General features: G+C 51.8%; 1 protein-coding gene across 1 annotated transcript in view; it reads right to left on the bottom strand.

Annotated features, from left to right (window-relative positions):
* The window catches only part of TONSL (tonsoku like, DNA repair protein), a 40,106-nt gene extending 25,173 nt beyond the window's left edge, over positions 1 to 14,933 (bottom strand). Inside the window, exons 1-6 of the mRNA XM_083516513.1 lie at positions 14,831 to 14,933; positions 12,960 to 13,055; positions 12,072 to 12,214; positions 10,554 to 10,737; positions 10,208 to 10,337; positions 8,403 to 8,574 (exon numbers count right to left, since the gene is read on the bottom strand). Of these exons, the coding sequence (XP_083372639.1) occupies positions 8,403 to 8,574; positions 10,208 to 10,337; positions 10,554 to 10,737; positions 12,072 to 12,214; positions 12,960 to 13,055; positions 14,831 to 14,861 (756 nt within the window). The 5' untranslated portion in view covers positions 14,862 to 14,933. The remainder of the gene's footprint in view (positions 1 to 8,402; positions 8,575 to 10,207; positions 10,338 to 10,553; positions 10,738 to 12,071; positions 12,215 to 12,959; positions 13,056 to 14,830) is intronic.
* Between the last annotated feature and the right edge of the window lie 6,304 nt (positions 14,934 to 21,237).

The raw sequence follows: 21,237 nt of genomic DNA, 5'->3' as shown, positions 1-21,237 counted from the left end.
CGCCAGCTTCCGTTACATTTGAACTTGGCGCGCGCGCCCAACTCTCCACTTTCCTCTTGATCGTTTCCTCGCTCCCCGAGGTGGGCGTGACTACTCCTGACTCATGCCCTCCCTCCTTCTGAAAGTCTCCGGAGCCCGATATCTGGTCCCCTTTCTCCCCGCTGCTCCCGGCTGGGAACGTGGGTCCCGATCTCCAACTGCTGCTTTCTGATCCCTCTCTGGACCCTTCTTCCTGGGGTGTCCCCCTGCTCTCCCCCCTTGCTCTGGCTGCTGGCGCTCCCTTCTGGGAATCCTCGGACTCGCTAGACAGGCTCGGTGATCTCGGGTCGTCATCCCCACTCATCCTTCCTTCGTATTCCTCCCCCTCGCTCTCTGTCTCCTCCCTTCTCTGCGTCTCTGCTCCTGAACCCCTGACATCCATCCCCCCCTCGAAGCCCCCCCTTCCCCCCTCCCCGCTTTCAAGGGTGGTTGGTGGGTGCTCCGTCATCACGGGAGTGAATGTCGGATACAGTTCGCTCCCCGTTGCTGGCCGCCAACTGAAGACCTCCGAGTCTTCCTCCCCGCGTTCGTCAACAGTGGTCTCCTCCGCCTCCATCTCGGTGCCGCCGTGCTCGAAACCAAGGTCCTCCCCGCAAACGTCCATGTCCGTCTCTGCGTCTGTCGCTGGACCTGGTGTCTCCTGCCACTTCCGGCGCCACTGCTCCTCTGGCCGATCGTCCCACCAATACGAGTTGTCGGACGCCGAACCCTCCGGTGACCCCTCTGGGGAACGTGTGCGCGGTGCGGGTTCCCCTTCCGAGTCGAAGCCATGGAACGTGCTGGAGGAAAGCGTGGGCGTGAACAACCAGTTGTCGAAGAAGCCCGCTGGCATAGGTCTGTGTGGGAAAAGGGCATGAAACTCATCCTTGAGCAGGGGTTCCTCCAAGGCGTAGTCCGGCACCCAGCTATTAGTACTGGCCCGGGTGCCCTCCCTTGCTAGTAGATATTCTACTCCGTCTTCCCCCCATCTGGAGTCCAAAATCTCCGTGACTTCGTTGATGGGGTCCTGCTGTGGCAATCTTCCCACCTCCGTCCGCTCCGGAGACTGACTCGGTGCCGTTCCTGGTTCCTGGAACCTGTGCGGTGCCCTGTAGGGAGTGAGCACCGACCTGTGGAACACCGGATGCATCCTGGAACCCTCTGGTAGCACCAGCCGGAAAGCCACCGGGTTGATCTGCGCTTCGACTCGGTATGGACCGAGTTGCTTGTGCCCTAGCTTCCTCTTGGCTAACGATCGGGTCGGCACCGCGTGGGCTGCCAACCAGACCCAGTCTCCCACTCGGATCTCCTCGCCAACTCGCCTGTGCTTGTCAGCTTGGACCTTGTATGCGTGCTTCGCCAGCTCCAGCTGCCGTCTGAGTTGATCGTGGACCTCTTGCAACTCAGATGCGAAAGCGTCCGCCGTCTGTGGTTCCCCTTCCCCCACTCTGTCCAGTCCCGGGAAGGTTCTGGGATTCCTCCCATTGTTGGCGAAGAACGGCGTCACCCCTGTGGATACGTGTTTCGTGTTGTTGTAGGCGAATTCGGCGAGCGGCAGGTAATCCACCCACGTCGCCGGCTGTTGATTGGCATAGCATCTCAGGTACTGCTGCATGATGGCATTGACCCTCTCCGCTTGCCCGTTGGTCTGCGGGTGCCTTGCCGATGTCAGGTTGATCTTGACGTTCAGGAAGCCCATCAGCTTTTGCCAGAAATTCGAGATGAACTGGCGTCCGCGGTCGGACAGTATAGACCGTGGCAGCCCGTGCACTTTGAACACGTGATCTATGAACAATTTGGCTGTTTGTTCTGCCGTGGCCACCTTCGCACACGGTATGAAATGTGCCATCTTGGTGAACAAGTCCACCACCACTAGTACAGCTGTCTTGCCTCTCGAGCTGGGTAGATCCGTGACAAAGTCCAGGGCCACCCTCTCCCATGGTTCAAACGGCGTTTGCAGCGGTTCCAGCAGTCCCGCCGGTGGTTTGTGCACCGGCTTGGCCCTCTGGCAGGTGTCGCACCTCGCGACGTAATCCGCGACTTCCCCCCTCAGTCTGGGCCACCAAAAGTCTCTTGCGACCAATTCCACCGTTTTTTCTGTGCCAAAGTGCCCGGCCGTGGGTGCGTCGTGCAGCTGCTGCAGTACCCGGGCGCGAAGTTCGTCTCCCGGCACGTAGACGGCCCCTTTACGTAAGAGCAAGCCGTCTCGTATCTGGAACTCGTCGCCCTTCGCCGTGCCCTTGTGCACCTCTGCCATCTTCGCCTGCGCGAATGAGTCGTCCGTCAACGCCCTTCGCACCGCATCCAGGTCTACTGTGGCTGAAGCGCACGCCCACGCTGTTGGCGCGAAGATGTGCATGGCCGCCGCTGGCGTCGCCTCTTCGAGGTACTGCGGTTTTCGGGACAGGGCATCCGCCATGATGTTGGTGTCGCCCGGGACGTACTCAATTCGGAAATTGAAGTCAGCAAAGAACTCCGCCCAACGGATCTGCCTCTGGTTCAGGAACCGAGCCGTGCGCCAGTGCTCCAGATTCTTGTGGTCCGTGCAGACCTGCACCGTGTGCTTGGCGCCGATCAGGAAGTGCCTCCACGCCTTGAAAGCTGCATGAATGGCAAGCAGCTCCCTATCCCAGATGGTGTAGTTCTGCTCCGACTTGCTGAGCTTTCTGGAGTAGAACGCCCCCGGCCTCCAGACCCCCTGCGGGTCCTTCTGCAGCAGTACCGCTCCCACTGCTCTATCGGACGCGTCTGTCTCCACCCTCAGCGGTCTGCTGGGGTCGATATGCAGCAGTTGCTCTTCCGACGCGAAGAGACGCTTGAGTGTCTGAAAGGACCGCTCCGCCTGCTCCGTCCAGATGAATTTCTTTTTCTTGGAGCTTAGCGTGTCCGTAATAGCTGCCGTCTGCATCGCGAACCCCTTGATGAACTTGCGATAGAAATTGGCGAATCCGACAAACCTCTGGACCTCTTTCCGGTTGCGCGGGCTCTTCCAATCCAACACCGCACGAACCTTGGCGCTGTCCATGGCTAGCCCCTTGTCCGACAGCTTGTAACCCAAGAAATCCACCTCCGTCGTGTCGAACTGGCACTTCTCCAGTTTGGCGTACAGTCTATGCTGCTGCAGCCTCTTCAGCACCTCCCGAACGTCCTGGTCGTGTGCTTGCTGCGAGTCAGAGAATATCAGGATGTCATCCAGAAAGCAGACGCACTTCTTGTAGAGGAGTCCCGCCAACACGTGATGCATAAAAGCTTGAAAAACGTGGGAGCCATTTTGCAATCCAAAAGGCATAACTCTATATTCGTAGGTGCCCAGAGGCGTGAACATGGCTGTCTTCCACTCATCGCCCTCCCTCATACGGATGAGATTGTACGCTCCTCGCAGGTCCAACTTGGTGAACACGCGTCCCTTGCGCACCGTCGCCAGCAGGTCGTCAATCCTGGGCATAGGGAAATCGGAGGGCTTGGTCATTCTGTTTAAGAGGCGGTAATCCACGACCAATCTTTTTTGGGGCGTGTCCTTTCTCTTCACGAAGAAAACAGGACTGCCCCCTACTGCGCTGGACTCCCGGATGAAACCACGCTGCAAATTGTGATCGATGAACTGTTTGAGTTCCTGTAGTTCGTCCTCAGACATGGAATATAGCTTCCCCTTCGGCAGCGTCGCCCCTGGCAGGAGGTCAATCTTGCAGTCATATTGCCTGTGCGGTGGTAGCTTGTCTGCCTCTTTCTCGCAGAAGACCTCCAGAAAGTCCGCGTATTTGTGGGGAACTGCTTGCAACGTTCCCAACTGCAGTTGTGAGTCCTCCTCCTCCCCCTCCTGCCGGGGCAGGATGCAGTGTTCTGCGCAGTAAGAGGAGCCGAAGATCAGCTGTCTCTGGTACCAAGCCAGCGTTGGACTGTGCCTGTCCAGCCAACTCATGCCCAACACAATGGGCGTGTCCGACAGTCGGGTGACATTAAAACTGATGACTTCCCTGTGGTTACCAAGTTGCATCACCATTGGTGGCGTCTGCTTCACCACCTGCCCCCCTAGCAACTCTCTGCCATCCACTGTGACGACTTGCAGGGGCAGAGTGGCAGGCAGCAGCTTTATAGCGTGCTGCTCCACAAAATCCTGTGCTATAAAGTCTGCGTTGCTTCCAGAATCCACAGAAAGCGGCACTTCGATGGTGACTCCATTGGGTAGCTGGAGAGACGCTGTGAGTTGCACTACTGGTTTGGGTGGGAGGGGGTCCGTGGGTTGCAATATCGCTGGGGACTGCTTCACTGATGCGTCTGGCTGGGCCCCAGTGCCTCTGTCTCCAGCCAGACATCGTCGTTTCCCTGCTGGGCTTCGCTGCATTGTGTGGCCACTTTCACCGTTGCGGAGGCTGCAGTGTGCTTGGAGCTCCTCTGGGGACACTCTTTCGCCAAGTGTTGAGGGCTCTCGCATATGTAACACTTCCTGGTCCCTCTAGGAGGTTTAGTCTTGACTGCTGTCGGTGCAGAGGCTCTGCTAGCTGACTGAGCCCTGGCGCCTCCCACTTCCATAGGTTCCACTCCCCCTCCTGGCGGAGGTGTGGATTGCGCACGCGCTGCTTCCCTTGGAACGAAAGAGAAACTTCTCGCTGCTTCGCGCCCTCCACGTCCTTCATCTCTGCACCATGGACGTTCTTCCAGCCTCACCCCCACAGTCAGCGCCCTTTGGACCACCTCCTGCGTGCTTCGGGGCCTCTCCCCCCTCGCAATTTCATCCTTCACAGCAGAGCTGAGACCCTCCCAGAACAGGTCCCTGACTGGGGGCGAGTCCCGGTCCCATTCCAATGCACTGACCAGCGCAAAAAAGCGGGCGTGGTACTGTCGGACGCTCGCCCTCCCTTGTTTCAGTCCATGAATCTCCCGTCGGGCAAGATCCACATCAATGGTAGACAAAAAACATGCATCCATCGCTTTGATAAAGGCATCTGCACTCTGAAGCGCCGGATCTTTATCCCTCCACAAATTGCGCAGCCACGCCTTCGCATCCCCATGCAAATGGGACAGTATAAACCCCACTTTCTCTTGCTCATCTCTAAAGTCTTTTGCCAGCAGTTGCAGTGCGCACATCACATCTGCTCGAAAGTTGGGGTACTGTTGTAAATTTCCATCGAAGTGAGCCACCAGCCCTCCTGCTCTCCGTGCCAACCCAACCCCCTCCGGTCTGGGTCCTGGCTGCCCATGCTTAACCCATGCTTCAAACCTGGCGTGGAGATCTCGGTAGGCGGCTGCCACATCCTCCTCCCTTTTCTTGGATGCCAGTACCTCCGCATTCAATTGGGTAACTGCCTGTTGCAGCGCTGAAACTTTCTCTGCTTCCGTCATCTTTGCCAACCGTCGTGAGCTTGCTCCCACACACCGATCCCCTCCTCCAGCTGCTTCTGTCTCCGCTGCGAGGTATCAGGTGTCAGAAGCTTGAGAGACGGGTCTTACTGTCAGGGCTGCCGCCCAGTCCCAGCTCACATAGGACCAAGTCAGCCAGCGTTCAGTTTCAAAGAGTCTTTATTGGATTACAGGTTCCATTTCCAAACTGCAACGTGCAGCCCTACTTCTTCTAGGTCAGAACGACGAAGACCCGTCTGAGTCTCCGCCTCTAGCGCACCAGCTTAATACCCTAGCCTTGCTCCACCTCCTGCGCCTTTCCTTCCGTCTCTGGGTCCTCCTGCCCCCCTGGGTCTCTCCTTTCCTACTCTCTTCTGACGCGGACCCCCCTGACCCTTCCGCCTCCTTGCGGCGGGCTTTGGGACCCGGTTCACTCTCTGGGCTGCTGACTGCGCCAGCTTCCGTTACATTTGAACTTGGCGCGCGCGCCCAACTCTCCACTTTCCTCTTGATCGTTTCCTCGCTCCCCGAGGTGGGCGTGACTACTCCTGACTCATGCCCTCCCTCCTTCTGAAAGTCTCCGGAGCCCGATATCTGGTCCCCTTTCTCCCCGCTGCTCCCGGCTGGGAACGTGGGTCCCGATCTCCAACTGCTGCTTTCTGATCCCTCTCTGGACCCTTCTTCCTGGGGTGTCCCCCTGCTCTCCCCCCTTGCTCTGGCTGCTGGCGCTCCCTTCTGGGAATCCTCGGACTCGCTAGACAGGCTCGGTGATCTCGGGTCGTCATCCCCACTCATCCTTCCTTCGTATTCCTCCCCCTCGCTCTCTGTCTCCTCCCTTCTCTGCGTCTCTGCTCCTGAACCCCTGACAACGCCTGACAGGCACGGATAAGCATTCTGAAACACAGGCCAGTTGCTGCACCGGGCATCCTCAGTACATAAAGTTAATAGGTTACTTTAATGTAGTTTGTTAATCTTTAGATAGAATTTAAGGGCCAGGAAGAGAGTTCACAAGGAGATGGTAAATACTACCCATCCTTCCTCTCCTGTTTATACTACCCATCCTTTTGTGCTGTTCCCAAAGCAAAGGAAGGATTGGACTCTGATAAAATGCACACACACAGGCTTGACCAGCAAGACTCTGGGAGGGGTGCGTATAATAATAATTCCTCTCCACCCTCCGGCCCAGGTCGTTTTACAGTGGTGCCTTGCAAGACGAAATTAATCCGTTCCGCGAGTCTCTTCGTCTAGCGGTTTTTTCGTCTTGCGAAGCAACCCTATTAGTGGTTTAGCGCTATTAGCGGTTTAGCGGCTATTAAAGGTTTAGCGGATTAGCAGCTAAAAGGCTATTAGCAGCTTAGCGGCTTAGAAAAGGGGGGGGAGCGGAAAAAAATCGGAACACTTGCAAGACGTTTTCGTCTTGCAAAGCAAGCCCATAGGGAAAATCGTCTTGCGAAGCAGCTCAAAAACGGAAACCCTTTCGTCTAGCGGGTTTTCCGTCTTGCGAGGCATTCGTCTTGCGGGGCACCACTGTATTCACAAAAGAACTTTTTACACAGTGTTCGTAAGAACCAATCAGATTTCCTCTGAGCATTTCAAAAAACCCCACGTGGGGACAAAGTTAAAGATTCAAACTACAAAGAGCTAATTTCCTACCTCAGCATGCATATGTAATTCAGAGTAAATAAAAGAGGAAGCAAGGAGGAATGCTTTTAGGAAACTCCAGAGTTCATAAACAGGAGAGGACGGAAGGATGGCAAGGAGATAGGTAACTTTATCACCTTCCTGTGAAACTATTTCCAGGCCCTAAGATTAACAGAATCAAGGAAGGGTACATCAAAGAAACTGCCTACTATCTTTCATGGCCTAGGATACCTGATGCAGCAACCGGCAACTGGCCTGTGTGCGTGATTTGTCAAGCAAGAGATATAGGACAGGGATGCAGAGGCGTGGATTGATAAAAAACCATATCAAAATGGCTTAAACCCAGTCAGCGCAATCCTTTCATTGCTGACACAAATGGCTTACTCCATATTTGTTATAATTCCTCATAGCAATCCCACTTGATCACTACATCCTTCCTCTCCTGTTTATGATCTCTGGAGTTTCCTAAAAAGCATTCCTCCTTGCTTCCTCTTTTATTTACTCTGGACTACTATGCATGCTCAAGTAGGAAATAGTTTCTTTGTAGTTTTAACTTTGTCCTACCCTGAGTTTTAACTTTAACTTTAACTTTGACCCACCCTGAGGGCAGTATATAAATTAAATTCGTAATAATAATAATAAAATGGAACACATAAGCCATGGGTAGGCAAACTAAGGCCCGGGGGCCGGATCTAGCCAAATTGCCTTCTCAGTGTGTTTTTACATGAGTAGAATGTGTTTTTTTATTTAAAATACATCTTTGGGTTATTTTTGGGGCATAGGAATTCATTCACTATTATTATTTTTCAAAATATAGTCTGGCCCCCCAACAAGGTCTGAGGGACAGTGGACCGGCCCCCTGCTGAAAAAGTTTGCTGACTGCTGGCATAAGCAATGTGGCTTCTGCACCAAGAATTTACAACCCATGTTAGAAGGGCAGAGGAGAGAAGAGGCTGAGGAGATTCTATGCTTGCAAAAAAGAAGAAATTGAGGGCATAGCTCTGCTCCAAACAGGTTCCAGATGCAGACTGGGGACTCCTCATCCCACTAACATGAGAATTAATGGGAACCATCTTTGGAGAATGGCTCTGATGCGATTCAACCAGGTAGGAGCATCTCACACACAGAACCCTGTCTAACCCTGGAACTCACCCCCACCACTCAAAAACCCCGGTAACAGTCGTCTTTTAGACGGACGACTCGCACCGCGTCGCCGTTTCCCTTCGCAGACAAACCAGAAGCCCAATGGGAACCATCTTTGGAGAATGGATTGGATGTGATTCAACCTGGTCGGAGCATCTCACGCACAGAAGCTGCACACAGCCGCTTCCCCAGGCATCACACGCACCCCCGTCCCCAGGCCAGAGGAACTGGAAAGGCGCCCGCCCCACCTCTGCCCCCCTCACCTGGGCAATGCTCGCACAACACTCGCTCTCCATATACTTCTCTTTCATCTTGCAGGCGCACTCCCGCGCCCTCTCCAGGCAGCGCATGGCCTTCGAGTGCTCCCCTTCCCGCAGGTGGATGTTGCCCAGGTTGAAGTAGGCCCGGTAGAGGTCTTCGTGCAGCTGAGTCTGCCTAGGGGAGGAGAGAGGAAGCCTTTGACAGCTGCCCAACAGCTGCTTTGGACTACAGCTCCCATCAAGCCCAGGCAGCACGGTCACATGATGCAAGGGGGGGGCCTAGCGAAATCACAGCACACGTGCCGACGGGGGCAGGTGGGAGACTACCAGCGTGTAGCCGATCAGTTCAACGCCTCTTAGCTAGGAGGAAAGACAGCTTGTGAAATTAGCAGGGCAGATGTTTGGCAGAGAGAGCGGACGTCCAATAAATATATACACAGAGAGGAAAGTTTCCCAATTCAGCATTAGGAACATAAAGACCCTGCTGGATCAGGCCAAAGTCCCATCTAGTCCAGCATCCTGCTCTCTCATGGGCCAACCGGACGCCTTTGGGAAACCTGCAGGCAAGATTCGAACTCAAGACCCCTCTCCCCTCCTGTGGCTGCCAGCACCTGGTGCTCAGAAGCAGAGCTGACTTGATAGTTTTCTCCTCCATAAATTTGCCCATTCCTCTTTTAATAATAATAGTAATAAAATTTATTTATACCCCGCCCTCGCCGGGTTCAGGGTGGCTAACACCAATAAAATAAAATCACGGTAAAAACATAATAGGGGGAAAAGAGAGGGAGGGGGGAAAAAACAATTTAAAATACAGTGGTACCTCGGCTTAAGAACTTAATTCGTTCTGGAGGTCCGATCTTAACCTGAAACTGTTCTTAACCTGAAGCACCACTTTAGCTAATGGGGCCTCCTGCTTCCGCCGGAGCACAATTTCTGTTCTCATCCTGAAGCAAAGTTCTTAACCCGAGGTACTATTTCTGGGTTAGCGGAGTCTGTAACCCGAAGCGTATGTAACCTGAAGGATATGCAACCCGAGGTACCACTGTACAGGTTAAAATACAATTTAAAAAGCAGCCTCATTTTAAAAGTAGCCGATAGATCAAGACCACAAGGGGAGGGAAACATAAGGGTCAGAGTGAGTCCAAACCAAAGGCCAGGCAGAACAGCTCCGTCTTGCAGGCCCTGCGGAAAGATGTCAAGTCCCGCAGGGCCCTAGTCTCTTGGGACAGAGCGTTCCACGAAGTCGGAGCCAGTGCTGAAAAGGCCCTGGCTCTAGCTGAGACCAATCTAACCTCCTTGAGGCTCGGGACCTCCAAAGTGTTGTTATTTGTCCTCCATGCGACATACCAGGAGAGCTGGTCCCGTAAGTACGAGGGTCCTAGGCTGCATAGGGCTTTAAAGGTCAAAACCAGCACCTTAAACCTGACCCTGTACTCCACCGGGAGCCAGTGCAGTTGGTAAAGCACTGGGTGAATGTAATCCTGCAGCAAGGACCTCGTAAGGAGCCTCACCGCGGCATTCTGCACCCGCTGGAGTTTCTGGGTCAGCTTCAAGGGCAGCCCCATGTAGAGTGAGTTACAATAATCAAGCCTGGAGGTGACCGTCGCGTGGATCACAGTGGCCAGATCAGGGCGAGAAAGGTAAAGGAGCAACTAACTGCTTTTAAAGCCATCCAACCCATACTACAAAAGTTCCATAGTTTAGCTACATGTTGCATGGCTCTGCAAAACGACCACATGACAGGACCCTACATAAAGGTCAGGGGGAGGAGAGCCCTAGAGCCCCAGAGGGCCCAGCCCAGTCCTTACTCAGAGATGTAGATGCTCTTTTTGATGTAGTAGGCGTGCTGTGCCGGGTTCTTGAGGCTGTCGTAGACCAAGCCCAGGTTCAGGTAGAGTCTCGCCCTCATCTCGCTGGCCTCCCGCTGTGGCACTTCCCCTGTGAGAAGGAAGGATGCAGCCTGCCGTTACCCCCTGCAGGTCGCAACCCGCACACAATCCTCCTCCCAGGGGCCGAGAGGGTGGCCCTCCATTCAGCTCACAGCATCCGCTGTTTCAGCATCCGCCAAGGCAACGTGAAGTCCCGAATTCTCAGCAGAGAGAGTCTCAGGATGAGGCTCCCTCTCAGCTCCCTTCCCGCCTCCGCCAGAGGTACCTTCCAGCTGCTCCTCCAACACCTGCAGGCTCTTCATGAAGGCCGTCTCCGCCTCCTGCAGGGCCTCGCTCGAGGGGTCACTTTCCGCCATGAACATGTACGTGCGGCCAATGGTGGCCCAGGCCCTCTGCTGCTCAATGGGGCTGCAGAGGGAGCGGGCCAGATCCAGGTGGCGGCGCTGGTGCTGGAGAGAGGAACACAGAGGGGAGGGTCAAGGCCGGGTCTCCCGGCAGCATCCATCCCCAGTCCCACGAGAGAACTGGGTGGGCCTCAGAATTCTGCTTTTCCGTTTCCTGGTCCAGGCCCCCACCTCCAAAGCAGCAAAGGGCCACATTCCCTTCTAGACAACCTTCTGGGGGCCAGGTGCTAGGTAGGCAGGGCCAGAGGCCAAAGTGGATGGAGTCATTCATGCTCATGTTACCTTTGTACTGTAGCTTAATTGTTACACACACTCATGCATTCCTCTCTATCCTGCATCCAGGAAGCAAGAAGCTCAAAGGAACGCAGCAAAGGGATTGATTTACTGTTGCAATGGTTTATGGCTTATCAATAGCAAGGTCCCTGTGGTGAAATACAGACGTCCTGTGACTGTGGAGCAAAATCATTTGAGGCTTTAATTTTTAAAACTGAACTTCACCTGTAAATCTCAGGGTAGTTCACAATATAAAAACACAGTATAAAAACACAAAGTACGTACATAAGCTTATATGATTTGTGTCCTTTGTTCGGATCTACAGTGGACACTCGGGTTGCAAACATGATCCGTGCGGGATGCACGTTTGCAACCCACAGCGTTCGCAACCCGCAGCAGCACGTCTCGGTTGCGATTCGGCACTTCTGCACAAGCTCAAAATGCAATTCAGCGCTTCTGCGCATGCGCAACCGCCGAAACCTGGAAGTAACCCTTTCTGCTACTTCCAGGTTTCAGCAATCCGTAACCCGAAAAAATGTGTTCAAGTTGCGCTCCGCGGCAACCCGGAAGTAACGGAGCGCGTTACTTCCGGGTTTCACCGCTCGCGTATACGCTCAAAATGACGTCACGCGCATGCGCAGAAGCGGCGAAAAGCGACGCGTACATGCGCAGACATGCCGTCGCTAGTTACGTTTGCTTCTGGATGCGAAGGGGGCTCCAGAACGGTTCCTGTTCGCATCCCAAGGTACCACTGTAAAGCGTCACTGTGATCAACAGGACTTCAAATTTAGGATACTTTTTGTTGAACTGAAAAATCTTTTAAAAAAACAAACAAAAGCTCATACCAATAACAAACTTTGTTGGTCTCTAAGGTGCTACTGGAAGGAATTTTTGTTTGTTTGTTTCAACTATGGCAGACCAACACGGTTACCTACCTGCAACTTGAAAAATCTTTGGCAGTTTGATTATAAATAACAGTTTCAAAGCAGTTCTTGAAGTAAGCACCACTTTAAGGGAATTTATTTGTCAAAACCAGGTGGCTTAAAGCCGCGATCTCTGGAAAGAGCTTCCCCCCTCTGGACCCCCGCCCCCTCCAGCCCTCGCACCTTCAGTGCAGCTTCATAACTCTCCAGCTCAGCCAGGCACTCCCCAATTTTCCGGTGGGCCACAGCACAGCCGATGGCATCATCAACACTCTCCAAGAGATGCAGCTCCTGCCGGTGCTCCTCCAACGCCTCCTCAAAGCGCCCTGCCAGGAAAGAAGGGTCAGTGGTGGGCCTTAGAGGGCAGGCAAAGCAAGTGCCATGCGCATGTTATTGCACCAAGGGAGTGGAGGGAGAAAAACACATTTCACCAGTGCTTTTCTCCCCTAGATGCGCCAGAGCAGCTTGGGGGCTTGCTCAACTGAGCGCGGGGAGTCTTCTGCGCCTCAACTGAGCAGGTTAAGGGACCACTACCTACCTAAATTAGCTGTTTAAAGCTATTTCAAAGTCTCCTGGATCTGGAAGCCTAGGACCCATGTACCTACAGGACCACCTCTCCTGGTATGCCCCGCGGAGGACCTTAAGGTCCACAAATGACAACATTCTGGAGGTGCCAAGTCACAAGGTGGTTAAGTTGGTCTCAACTAGGGCCAGGGCCTTTTCAGCCCTGGCCCGGACCTGGTGGAACGCTCTGTCACAAGAGACCAGGGCCCTGCGGGACTTGACATCTTTCCGCAGGGCCTGCAAGACAGAGCTGTTCTGCCTGGCCTTTGGTTTGGACTCGGTCTGACCCTTATGTTTCCCTCCCCTTATGGTTTTGATCTATGGGCTACTATTAAAATGAGGCTGCATTTTAAATTGCATTTTAACCTGTATTTTAAATTGCCCCCCCCCTTTTCCCCTAGTATGTTTTTACTGTGATTTTATTGGTGTTAGCCGCCCTGAGCCCGGCTTTGTCTGGGTAAGCTGGGGTATAAATAATAATAATTATTATTATTACAGGACACTCACCATGACGAGCCAAGATCCCTCCCAGCTGGTTACAGAGGGCTGCTTCCTCCTTCAGGTCCCCCTTCCGCTGGGCTTTCTCCTTGTCCTTCTGGAGCTCTGAAGGACAGCAGCAGTAGAAGACCCATTAGTCTCGTCCGGTTAGAAAACATGGATATTTACTGTGTTAATTATAATGACTATTACTATTACTCTTCAGGGTCCCATGGACTGCAAGAAGATCAAACGTATCCATTCTGAAGGAAATCAGCCCTGAGTGCTCACTGGAAGGACAGATCCTGAAGCTGAGGCTCCAAGACTTCATGAGAAGAGAAAACTCCCTGGAAAAGACCCTGATGCTGGGAAAGATGGAGAACACAAGGAGAAGGGGACGACGGAGGACGAGATGGTGGGACAGTGTTCTCAAAGCTACAAACATGAGTCTGACCAAACTGTGGGAGGAAGTGGAAGACAGGAGGGCCTGGCATGCTTTGGTCCAGGGGATCATAGAATCATAGAATGATAGAGTTGGAAGAGACCACAAGGGCCATCGAGTCCAACCCCCTGCCAAGCAGGAAACACCATCAGAGCACTCCTGACATATGGTTGTCAAGCCTCTGCTTAAAGACCTCCAAAGTAGGAGACTCCACCACACTCCCTGGCAGCAAATTCCACTGTCAAACAGCTCTTACTGTCAGGAAGTTCTTCCTAATGTTTAGGTGGAATCTTCTTTCTTGTAGTTTGGATCCATTGCTCCGTGTCCGCTTCTCTGGAGCAGCAGAAAACAACCTTTCTCCCTCCTCTATGTGACATCCTTTTATATATTTGAACATGGCTATCATATCACCCCTTAACCTCCTCTTCTCCAGGCTAAACATGCCCAGCTCCCTTAGCCGTTCCTCATAAGGCATCGTTTCCAGGCCTTTGACCATTTTGGTTGCCCTCCTCTGATCACGAAGAGGCGGACACGACTAAACGACTAAACAACAACAACAACAACAACAACAGATAAACCCTTGGTTTACCCTAGGCATAGGCAAGCTCGGCCCTCCAGATGTTTTGGGACTACAACTCCCATGATGCCTAGCTAACAGGACCAGTGGTCAAGGATGATGGGAACTGTAGTCCCAAAATATCTGGAGTGATGAGTTTGCCCATGCCTGGTTTACCCCCTGTGATGGTGGTGAAGGGGGGGGGCGAAGACGGTCTCCCTGCTCCCACTTCTCCCCCCCCCCCGGCAGGTAACCCAACCCTCCCCTCCCCCCCAGGTATCACTCTCCCTCAACCCCTCCAGGCAGGGGTGCCAACTTGAATAAAATGGGCCGGGGTGTTCTAGTTAAACCCCGCCCCACATAATCAATCGCATGACGCAGTGCCCCCCCCGACTTAAATGGAAATGCCCATAAACTTGGGGGTGTCCTTGAATATTTTATTGGGGAGCGAAGGGCCCCCTAAGTTGGCCCCTCCCCCTCTCCCCAGGACGCCCCTCCCCCTTCAGGTAACTCCCTCCCAACAGAGGTGAATAAACGTAACTAAAATGGGGGGTTTCCCCAGTTAAGCCCCCCCCACATAATCGATCACATGACGTGGCGCACCCCCCCCCCATTCCCTCCCCCAACCCCATTCCCAGGTCTCGAGTATTTTAGGAGGGGGGGCGAAGACCTCCTCCCCCCTTCAGGTAACTCCTCCCCTCCCCCAACCCCTCCAGGCAGGGGGGCCAACTTGGATAAAATGGGGGGGGTCCCTCAGTTAAGTCCCGCCCCGCATAATCGTTCAAATGACGTGGCGCACCCCCCATGCCCATCAACCTGGGGGGCACCCCGAATATTTTATGAGGGGGTGAAGACCCCCCAGGCCCCCCGAGTTGGCCCCTCCCCCTCCCCCCCCCCACTCACGGCGGATCTCTCGGTCCCGCGCGCCCCCCATGGCCGCCCCCGCCTCCGCCTCGTCTCTCTCTCTCTCTCTTCCGCGCCAAACTCCCGCTCGCCCCGAGGGCTCCCCTGATTGGCCGGGCCCTGGCGCGCTCTCATTGGCTGAGCGCCGCTTCTTCCTCTTCCTGGCCACGCCCCGAAGAGGCGGGGCCAGCTCAGCTGCAGCTGCTGCTGGCTCCGCCCCCCCGATGCTCCTCGGACGCCTCGCTCTGCGGCGGGACTCCTGCCTGATTTCCAAGAAGGGGGGGGGGGGTGGTGGTTTGCTGGTGAGGAGCCGGATTGAGGTAGGATGAGGCCCTAAGGCAGGGATCAGCATACTTTTTCAGCAGGGGGCCGGTCCACTGTCCCTCAGCTCTGCCTCTCTTTCAAATCGGAACCAGTGAAGGTCCTGTGTGAGTGTCTGGAGGCGGTTGGAGGATGGATGGCGGCTAACAGATTGAGGTTGAATCCTGACAAGACAGAAGTACTGTTTTGGGAGACAGGAGGCGGGCAGGTGTGGAGGACTCCCAGGTCCTGAATGGGGTAACTGTGCCCCTGAAGGATCAGGTGCGCAGACTGGGGGTCATTTTGTGTGTTTTTTAATAAAATTTTTATTGGTTTTTCAAATTTTATAGGAACATAACACACACATAACAGACAAAGACAAAAACACGTAAAATTTCAAAAATCTTACTTTCTTAACCTTGGTCATTGACTTCCCCCCACCCCCCTTCATGCATCCCAATTCCCATAATTCTGTCAGCAAGTTATTATTTTCTCTCCTTACCATGTTAATATTACATCTTTTATAAAAAATTAAGTTCTTTCCTAAGTTGGACTCAAAATCTCTTCCATCGATTTCCCATTTTTTATAAAACATAAATCATATTGACTAAACCCAAAAGTCATAAGTGTTTTTGAAATTCTGTTTTTCCCCCCTCCCATCCCCGGTTTCAGTCCCTTCCCAAATATATGTCCAAAATAACAGTTCTTAGCCTGGATTCCTCACGTCCGAGGCCTTCAAATCTCTTTCAGTCCCTCTCCGCCGGTTTTGTTGGTGTTCCTTCATGTTGGTCTTCGGATCTCGAAGGAGTTCTTTCCCAATCAAGCCAAGTTTTCTTCCCACAAAAGCACTTAAAACCAACTGCTGCAAAATTTCCACCAATCCTTCATCTTCAAAGTCAGAATAAGAATGAAAATAAGAGTAAGAATGAAATAAGAGTAAGAATGAGGTTGAATCCTGACAAGACAGAAGTACTGTTTTGGGAGACAGGAGGCGGGCAGGTGTGGAGGACTCCCAGGTACTGAATGGGGTAACTGTGCCCCTGAAGAACCAGGTGCGCAGCCTGAGGGTCATTTTGGACTCACAGCTGTCCATGGAGGCACAGGTTAATTCTGTGTCCAGGGCAGCTGTTTATCAGCTCCATCTGGTACACAGGTTGAGACCCTATCTGCCCGCGGACTGCCTTGCCAGAGTGGTGCATGCTCTGGTTATCTCCCGCTTGGATTACTGCCATGCGCTCTACGTGGGGCTACCTTTGAAGGTGACCCGGAAACTACAACTAATCCAGAATGCGGCAGCTAGACTGGTGACTGGGAGCAGCAGCCGAGACCACATAACACCGGTCTTGAAAGACCTACATTGGCTCCCAGTACGTTTCTGAGCACAATTCAGAGTGTTGGTGCTGACCTTTAAAGCCCTAAACGGCCTCGGTCCAGTAGACCTGAAGGAGCGTCTCCACCCCCATCGTTCTACCCGGACACTGAGGTCCAGCTCCGAGGGCCTTCTGGCAGTTCCCTCATTGCAAGAAGTGAGGCTACAGGGAACCAGACAGAGGGCCTTCTCTGTAGTGGCGCCTTCCCTGTGGAACACCCTCCCACCAGATGTCAAAGAGAACAACAACTACCAGGCTTTTAGAAGACATCTGAAGGCAGCCCTGTTTCGGGAAGCTTTTAATGTTTGATGTATTATAGTATTTAAATATTCTTTTGGAAGCCGCCCAGAGTGGCCGGGGAAGCCCAGCCAGATGGGCGGGGTATAAATAATAAATTATTATTATTATTATTATTATTATTATTATTATTATTATTATTATCCCTCAGACCTTGTGGGGGGCCGGACATATTTTATTGGGGGGGGGATGAACGAATTCCTATGCCCCACAAATAACCCAGAGATGCATTTTAACTAAAAGGACACATTTTACTCATGTAAAAACACGCTGATTCCCAGACCGTATGTCCAGCTGTCCTTTGTCAACAACAAATGGTCAATGTTTTTGTGTTGAATATATGCTATACCAGGCACCCCCAAACTTGGCCCTCCAGATGTTTTGGGACTACAATTCCCATCATCCCTGACCACTGGTCCTGTTAGCTAGGGATGATGGGAGTTGTAGTCCCAAAACAGCTGGAAGGCCAAGTTTGCCTATGCCCGTGCTATACAGTGGTACCTCAGGTTACAGATATTTCAGGATACAAACTCCGCTAACCCAAAAATAATACCTTGGGTTAGGAACTTTGCTTCAGGATGAGCTAAAGTGGTGCCTCAGGTTAAGAACAGTTTCAGGTTAAGAACGGACCTCCAGAACGAATTAAGTTCTTAACCCGAGGTACCACTGTACAGTAATTTATGGACCTAAAGCCATTTGCACATGCAGAATGTAGGCACCCTATATATATAGAAATGAGCAAACCAGTGATATTTTGGGGAGCAGGCTAGCAGGCGGGGCTCATTACTTACATCACAGGAGCCTACACAACACAAAACACTGTTGCTGTATATTGGTTTCATTTTATTTGTTTTTTATCTCATATTTTGGAAATGTACATTCAGTGTTTGTTTTTGCCCCCCCCCCCAAGAGTGGGACCCTAAACTATAGCTTGTTTAGCTTATATGTCAATCCTGCACTGAGCTGCCCCCTGGGACTTGGCTTGTGGGGAGAAATCTCCATAGCAAGTAAGCAGACTCCAAGCATGGCAGAAGGGCCCAGGGGTTAGATCCTGACATTCTGAAGACATCGGAAGGCAGCCCTGTTCAGGGAAGTTTTTAATGTGTGACATTTTAATGTACCGTATTTTTTGCTGTATAAGACTCACTTTTTCCCTCCTAAAAAGTAAGGGGAAATGTGTGTGCGTCTTATGGAGCGAATGCAGGCTGCGCAGCTATCCCAGAAGCCAGAACAGCAAGAGGGATTGCTGCTTTCGCTGCGCAGAGATCCCTCTTGTTGTTCTGGCTTCTGAGATTCAGAATATTCTTTTTCTTGTTTTCCTCCTCCAAAAACTAGGTGCGTCTTATGGTCTGGCACGTCTTATAGAACGAAAGATGCGGTATTTTTCATCTTTGTTGGAAGCCGCCCAGAGTGGCTGGGGAAACCCAGCCAGATGGGCGGGGTACAAATAATAAATTATTATTATTATTATTATTATTATTATTATTATTATTATTATTATTATTATTATTATCCCCACCCAACCAGAAAGCACTGAGGAGGGGCAGGACTGGTGAGTAGCCATCTGTTTCTCAGTCTGGTCTACCTCGCAGGGCCGGCATGAAGATGGAACAAGGGCTTGATCCGCCTTCCTTGGAATTCCAGCAGGCAGCAGGGAGAGAGACGGAGCACAGCTGGGAAAACACCGTCCCCCTTTATTAACTTTGCTAAAGGTGGAGTTAGATGAGTAGCAAAGGCAGATCCAGCTCTAGTCCGTTCTACAGGGACAGCTGCCCCCTTCTGCCTTATTCTGCTGCCCTTTTGCTCGGAGAGACGCAGCTGGAAGCCTCTCAAGGGCATGCTGGGACATGTAGTCCTGTGTAGGCACCCTACTGGACTTGGATGGACTAGTGAACAAGCGTAGGACTGTGATGCAGAGATGCTAAAATTATGAAGGTTGGGGAATGTTATTCATTTATATTCCACCTTCTTGCCAAAATGGCTTCTCTGCAAAATAGAAAGGGTTGTTCCCTTTCATTCTGTCACTCACGCGCAATTCAAAATAGAGGTTGTCCAATGAAACTGACAGGCAGCAGATTCAGGAATTGCCTGCTTCTCCTAATGCAGAATTAGTTAGTGGAAACTGGTGAATTTTCAGAAACAGCTGAGCAGCAATGAATGCCAATACCTGTTACCTGATCATGTCAGGTTAGGGCAGCAGGGAAAACTTGGACCATTGCAGCTCTGTTCTCTTTTAGCATAAGGCTAGTTAACAAAGGTTCTGGTGGGCTGAATGTGTGGAGACATACAAACAGGTCTAACCATCACACTGTTTAGACCTTTAACCTCCCTCTCCAAATTTTCCATCACCTCTCTAAGTACTACTGCCTCTGGGGACTCTGAGGTCTCGCAGCTAGCAGGCACCATTGTAGTTCCCTCTCCCGGTCTGCCCCACGGAGAGCCTCAAGGTCCACAAATAGCAACACCCTTGAGGTCCCGGGCCCTAAGGAAGTTAGATTGGCTTCAACCAGAGCCAGGGCCTTTTCAGTAATGGCTCCGGCCTGGTGGAACGCTCTGCCTCATGAGACCAGGGCCTTGCGGGATCTGATTTCTTTCCGCAGGGCCTGTAAGACAGAGTTGTTCCGCCTGGCCTTTGGCTTGGAATCAACTTGATTCCCTCCCTCTCTTTTTTCTTTCCCTTTCTCCTCCTGCGATGAGGCTACATTTTAATATTTTAATGTTTCAATATTTTAATGTTGTATTTTAATTTTGTTTTTAAGTTGTAATCATTCAACTTGTTTTTATTATTGCTTGTTAGCCGCCCTGAGCCTGGCCTTGGCTGGGGAGGGTGGGGTATAAATTATTATTATTATTATTATTATTATTATTATTATTATTATTATTATTATTGGCAAGCTCAGGTGGCTGAGTACAAACAAGTGTGGGGCTGCTAAAAAAACCACCCAGTTGGTATCAACACACCCAGGTGAATTCTGAGGGATGCAGAAGGACAATTCACTTTAAAAAAAAACAATAAAAGAGGGGTACCCCTTTCCCACTTTTTAAAAAAATATAATAAAAGCTCAATTAGAACAGAACCTGCTTAGTGGTTCCCAGAAGCCACAGTATGCCAAGTGCTGGATGGAAAGAAAACGCAGGAAAGGTTGAATTGGCCGTTTTAGGCACTTCTTGCTCAGTGGTGTGGAGTCATAAAATTGTAGTCGGAAGGGACCCAAAATGCCATCTAGTCCAACCCCGTTTTTGCAGGTCCCTTGTTCTCTGAATGTGTTTGAAAGCGATTTACGCCAGGTGCCATACATCCTAGAGCAACCTTTCTCAACCTGTGAGTCCCCAGATGTCCGACTACAACTCCCATCACCTCTAGCTAGCAAGGCCAGAGCTCAGGGATGATGGGAGTTGTAGTCCTACATCTGGAGGCCCACAGGTTGAGAACAGCTGTCCTAGCGGAAGCTGCCTTGACTCAAGTCAGCAGCGGTCTATTGAGTAGCCAATGTTGTTTCTTGTCTGGCAGCAACCTTCCAAGTTGATTCCCACTGCTAAGAGGTTTGCTCTCCTGATGCACCTCCCCTCAGAACCATAGAATCATAGAGTTGGAAGAGACCACAATGGCCATCGAGTCCAACCCCCTGCCAAGCAGGAAACACCATCAGAGCACTCCTGACATATGGTTGTCAAGCCTCTGCTTAAAGACCTCCAAAGTAGGAGACTCCACCACACTCCTTGGCAGCAAATTCCACTGTCAAACAGCTCTTACTGTCAGGAAGTTCTTCCTAATGTTTAGGTGGAATCTTCTTTCTTGTAGTTTGCATCCATTGCTCTGTGTCTGCTTCTCTGGAGCAGCAGAAAACAACCTTTCTCCCTCCTCTATGTGACATCCTTTTATATATTTGAACATGGCTATCATATCACCCCTTAACCTCCTCTTCTCCAGGCTAAACATGCCCAGCTCCCTTAGCCGTTCCTCATAAGGCATCGTTTCCAGGCCTTTGACCATTTTGGTTGCCCTCCTCTGGACACGTTCCAGTTTGTCAGTGTCCTTCTTGAACTGTGGTGCCCAGAACTGGACACAGTACTCCAGGTGAGGTCTAACCAGAGCAGAATACAGTGGCACTATTACTTCCCTTGATCTAGATGCTATGCTCCTTTTGATGCAGCCCAGAATTGCATTGTTGGCCCTCCATGCATTATTCCCAATATCCTGGCTGGGCGCTTCTGCTCAGTGAGCCTCACTCACCCCTGAAGGGGGAGAGAAGAGTCTTGCAAGGTGAGTCTATTCCCGGCACTTCGCTTTCAACCTCCAAAAAGGTGGAGGTGAGCAATTTGCGTGAGCTTGGGATAACCAAGCATAGTTCTTTCCACTAACAGGGCATCTTGTTTGTGTGAAATGGTAAGTTGGAATACAGAGAAATATTTGCTGCTCATCATCCTTATGCATTCCCT

The sequence above is a fragment of the Podarcis liolepis genome (genome assembly GCF_965112155.1).
Source record: "Podarcis liolepis genome assembly, chromosome: 8".
Taxonomy (NCBI): Eukaryota; Metazoa; Chordata; class Lepidosauria; order Squamata; family Lacertidae; genus Podarcis; species Podarcis liolepis.
Note: the sequence above shows the minus strand (reverse complement) of the source record. Positions and strands in the feature narration are given on the sequence as shown.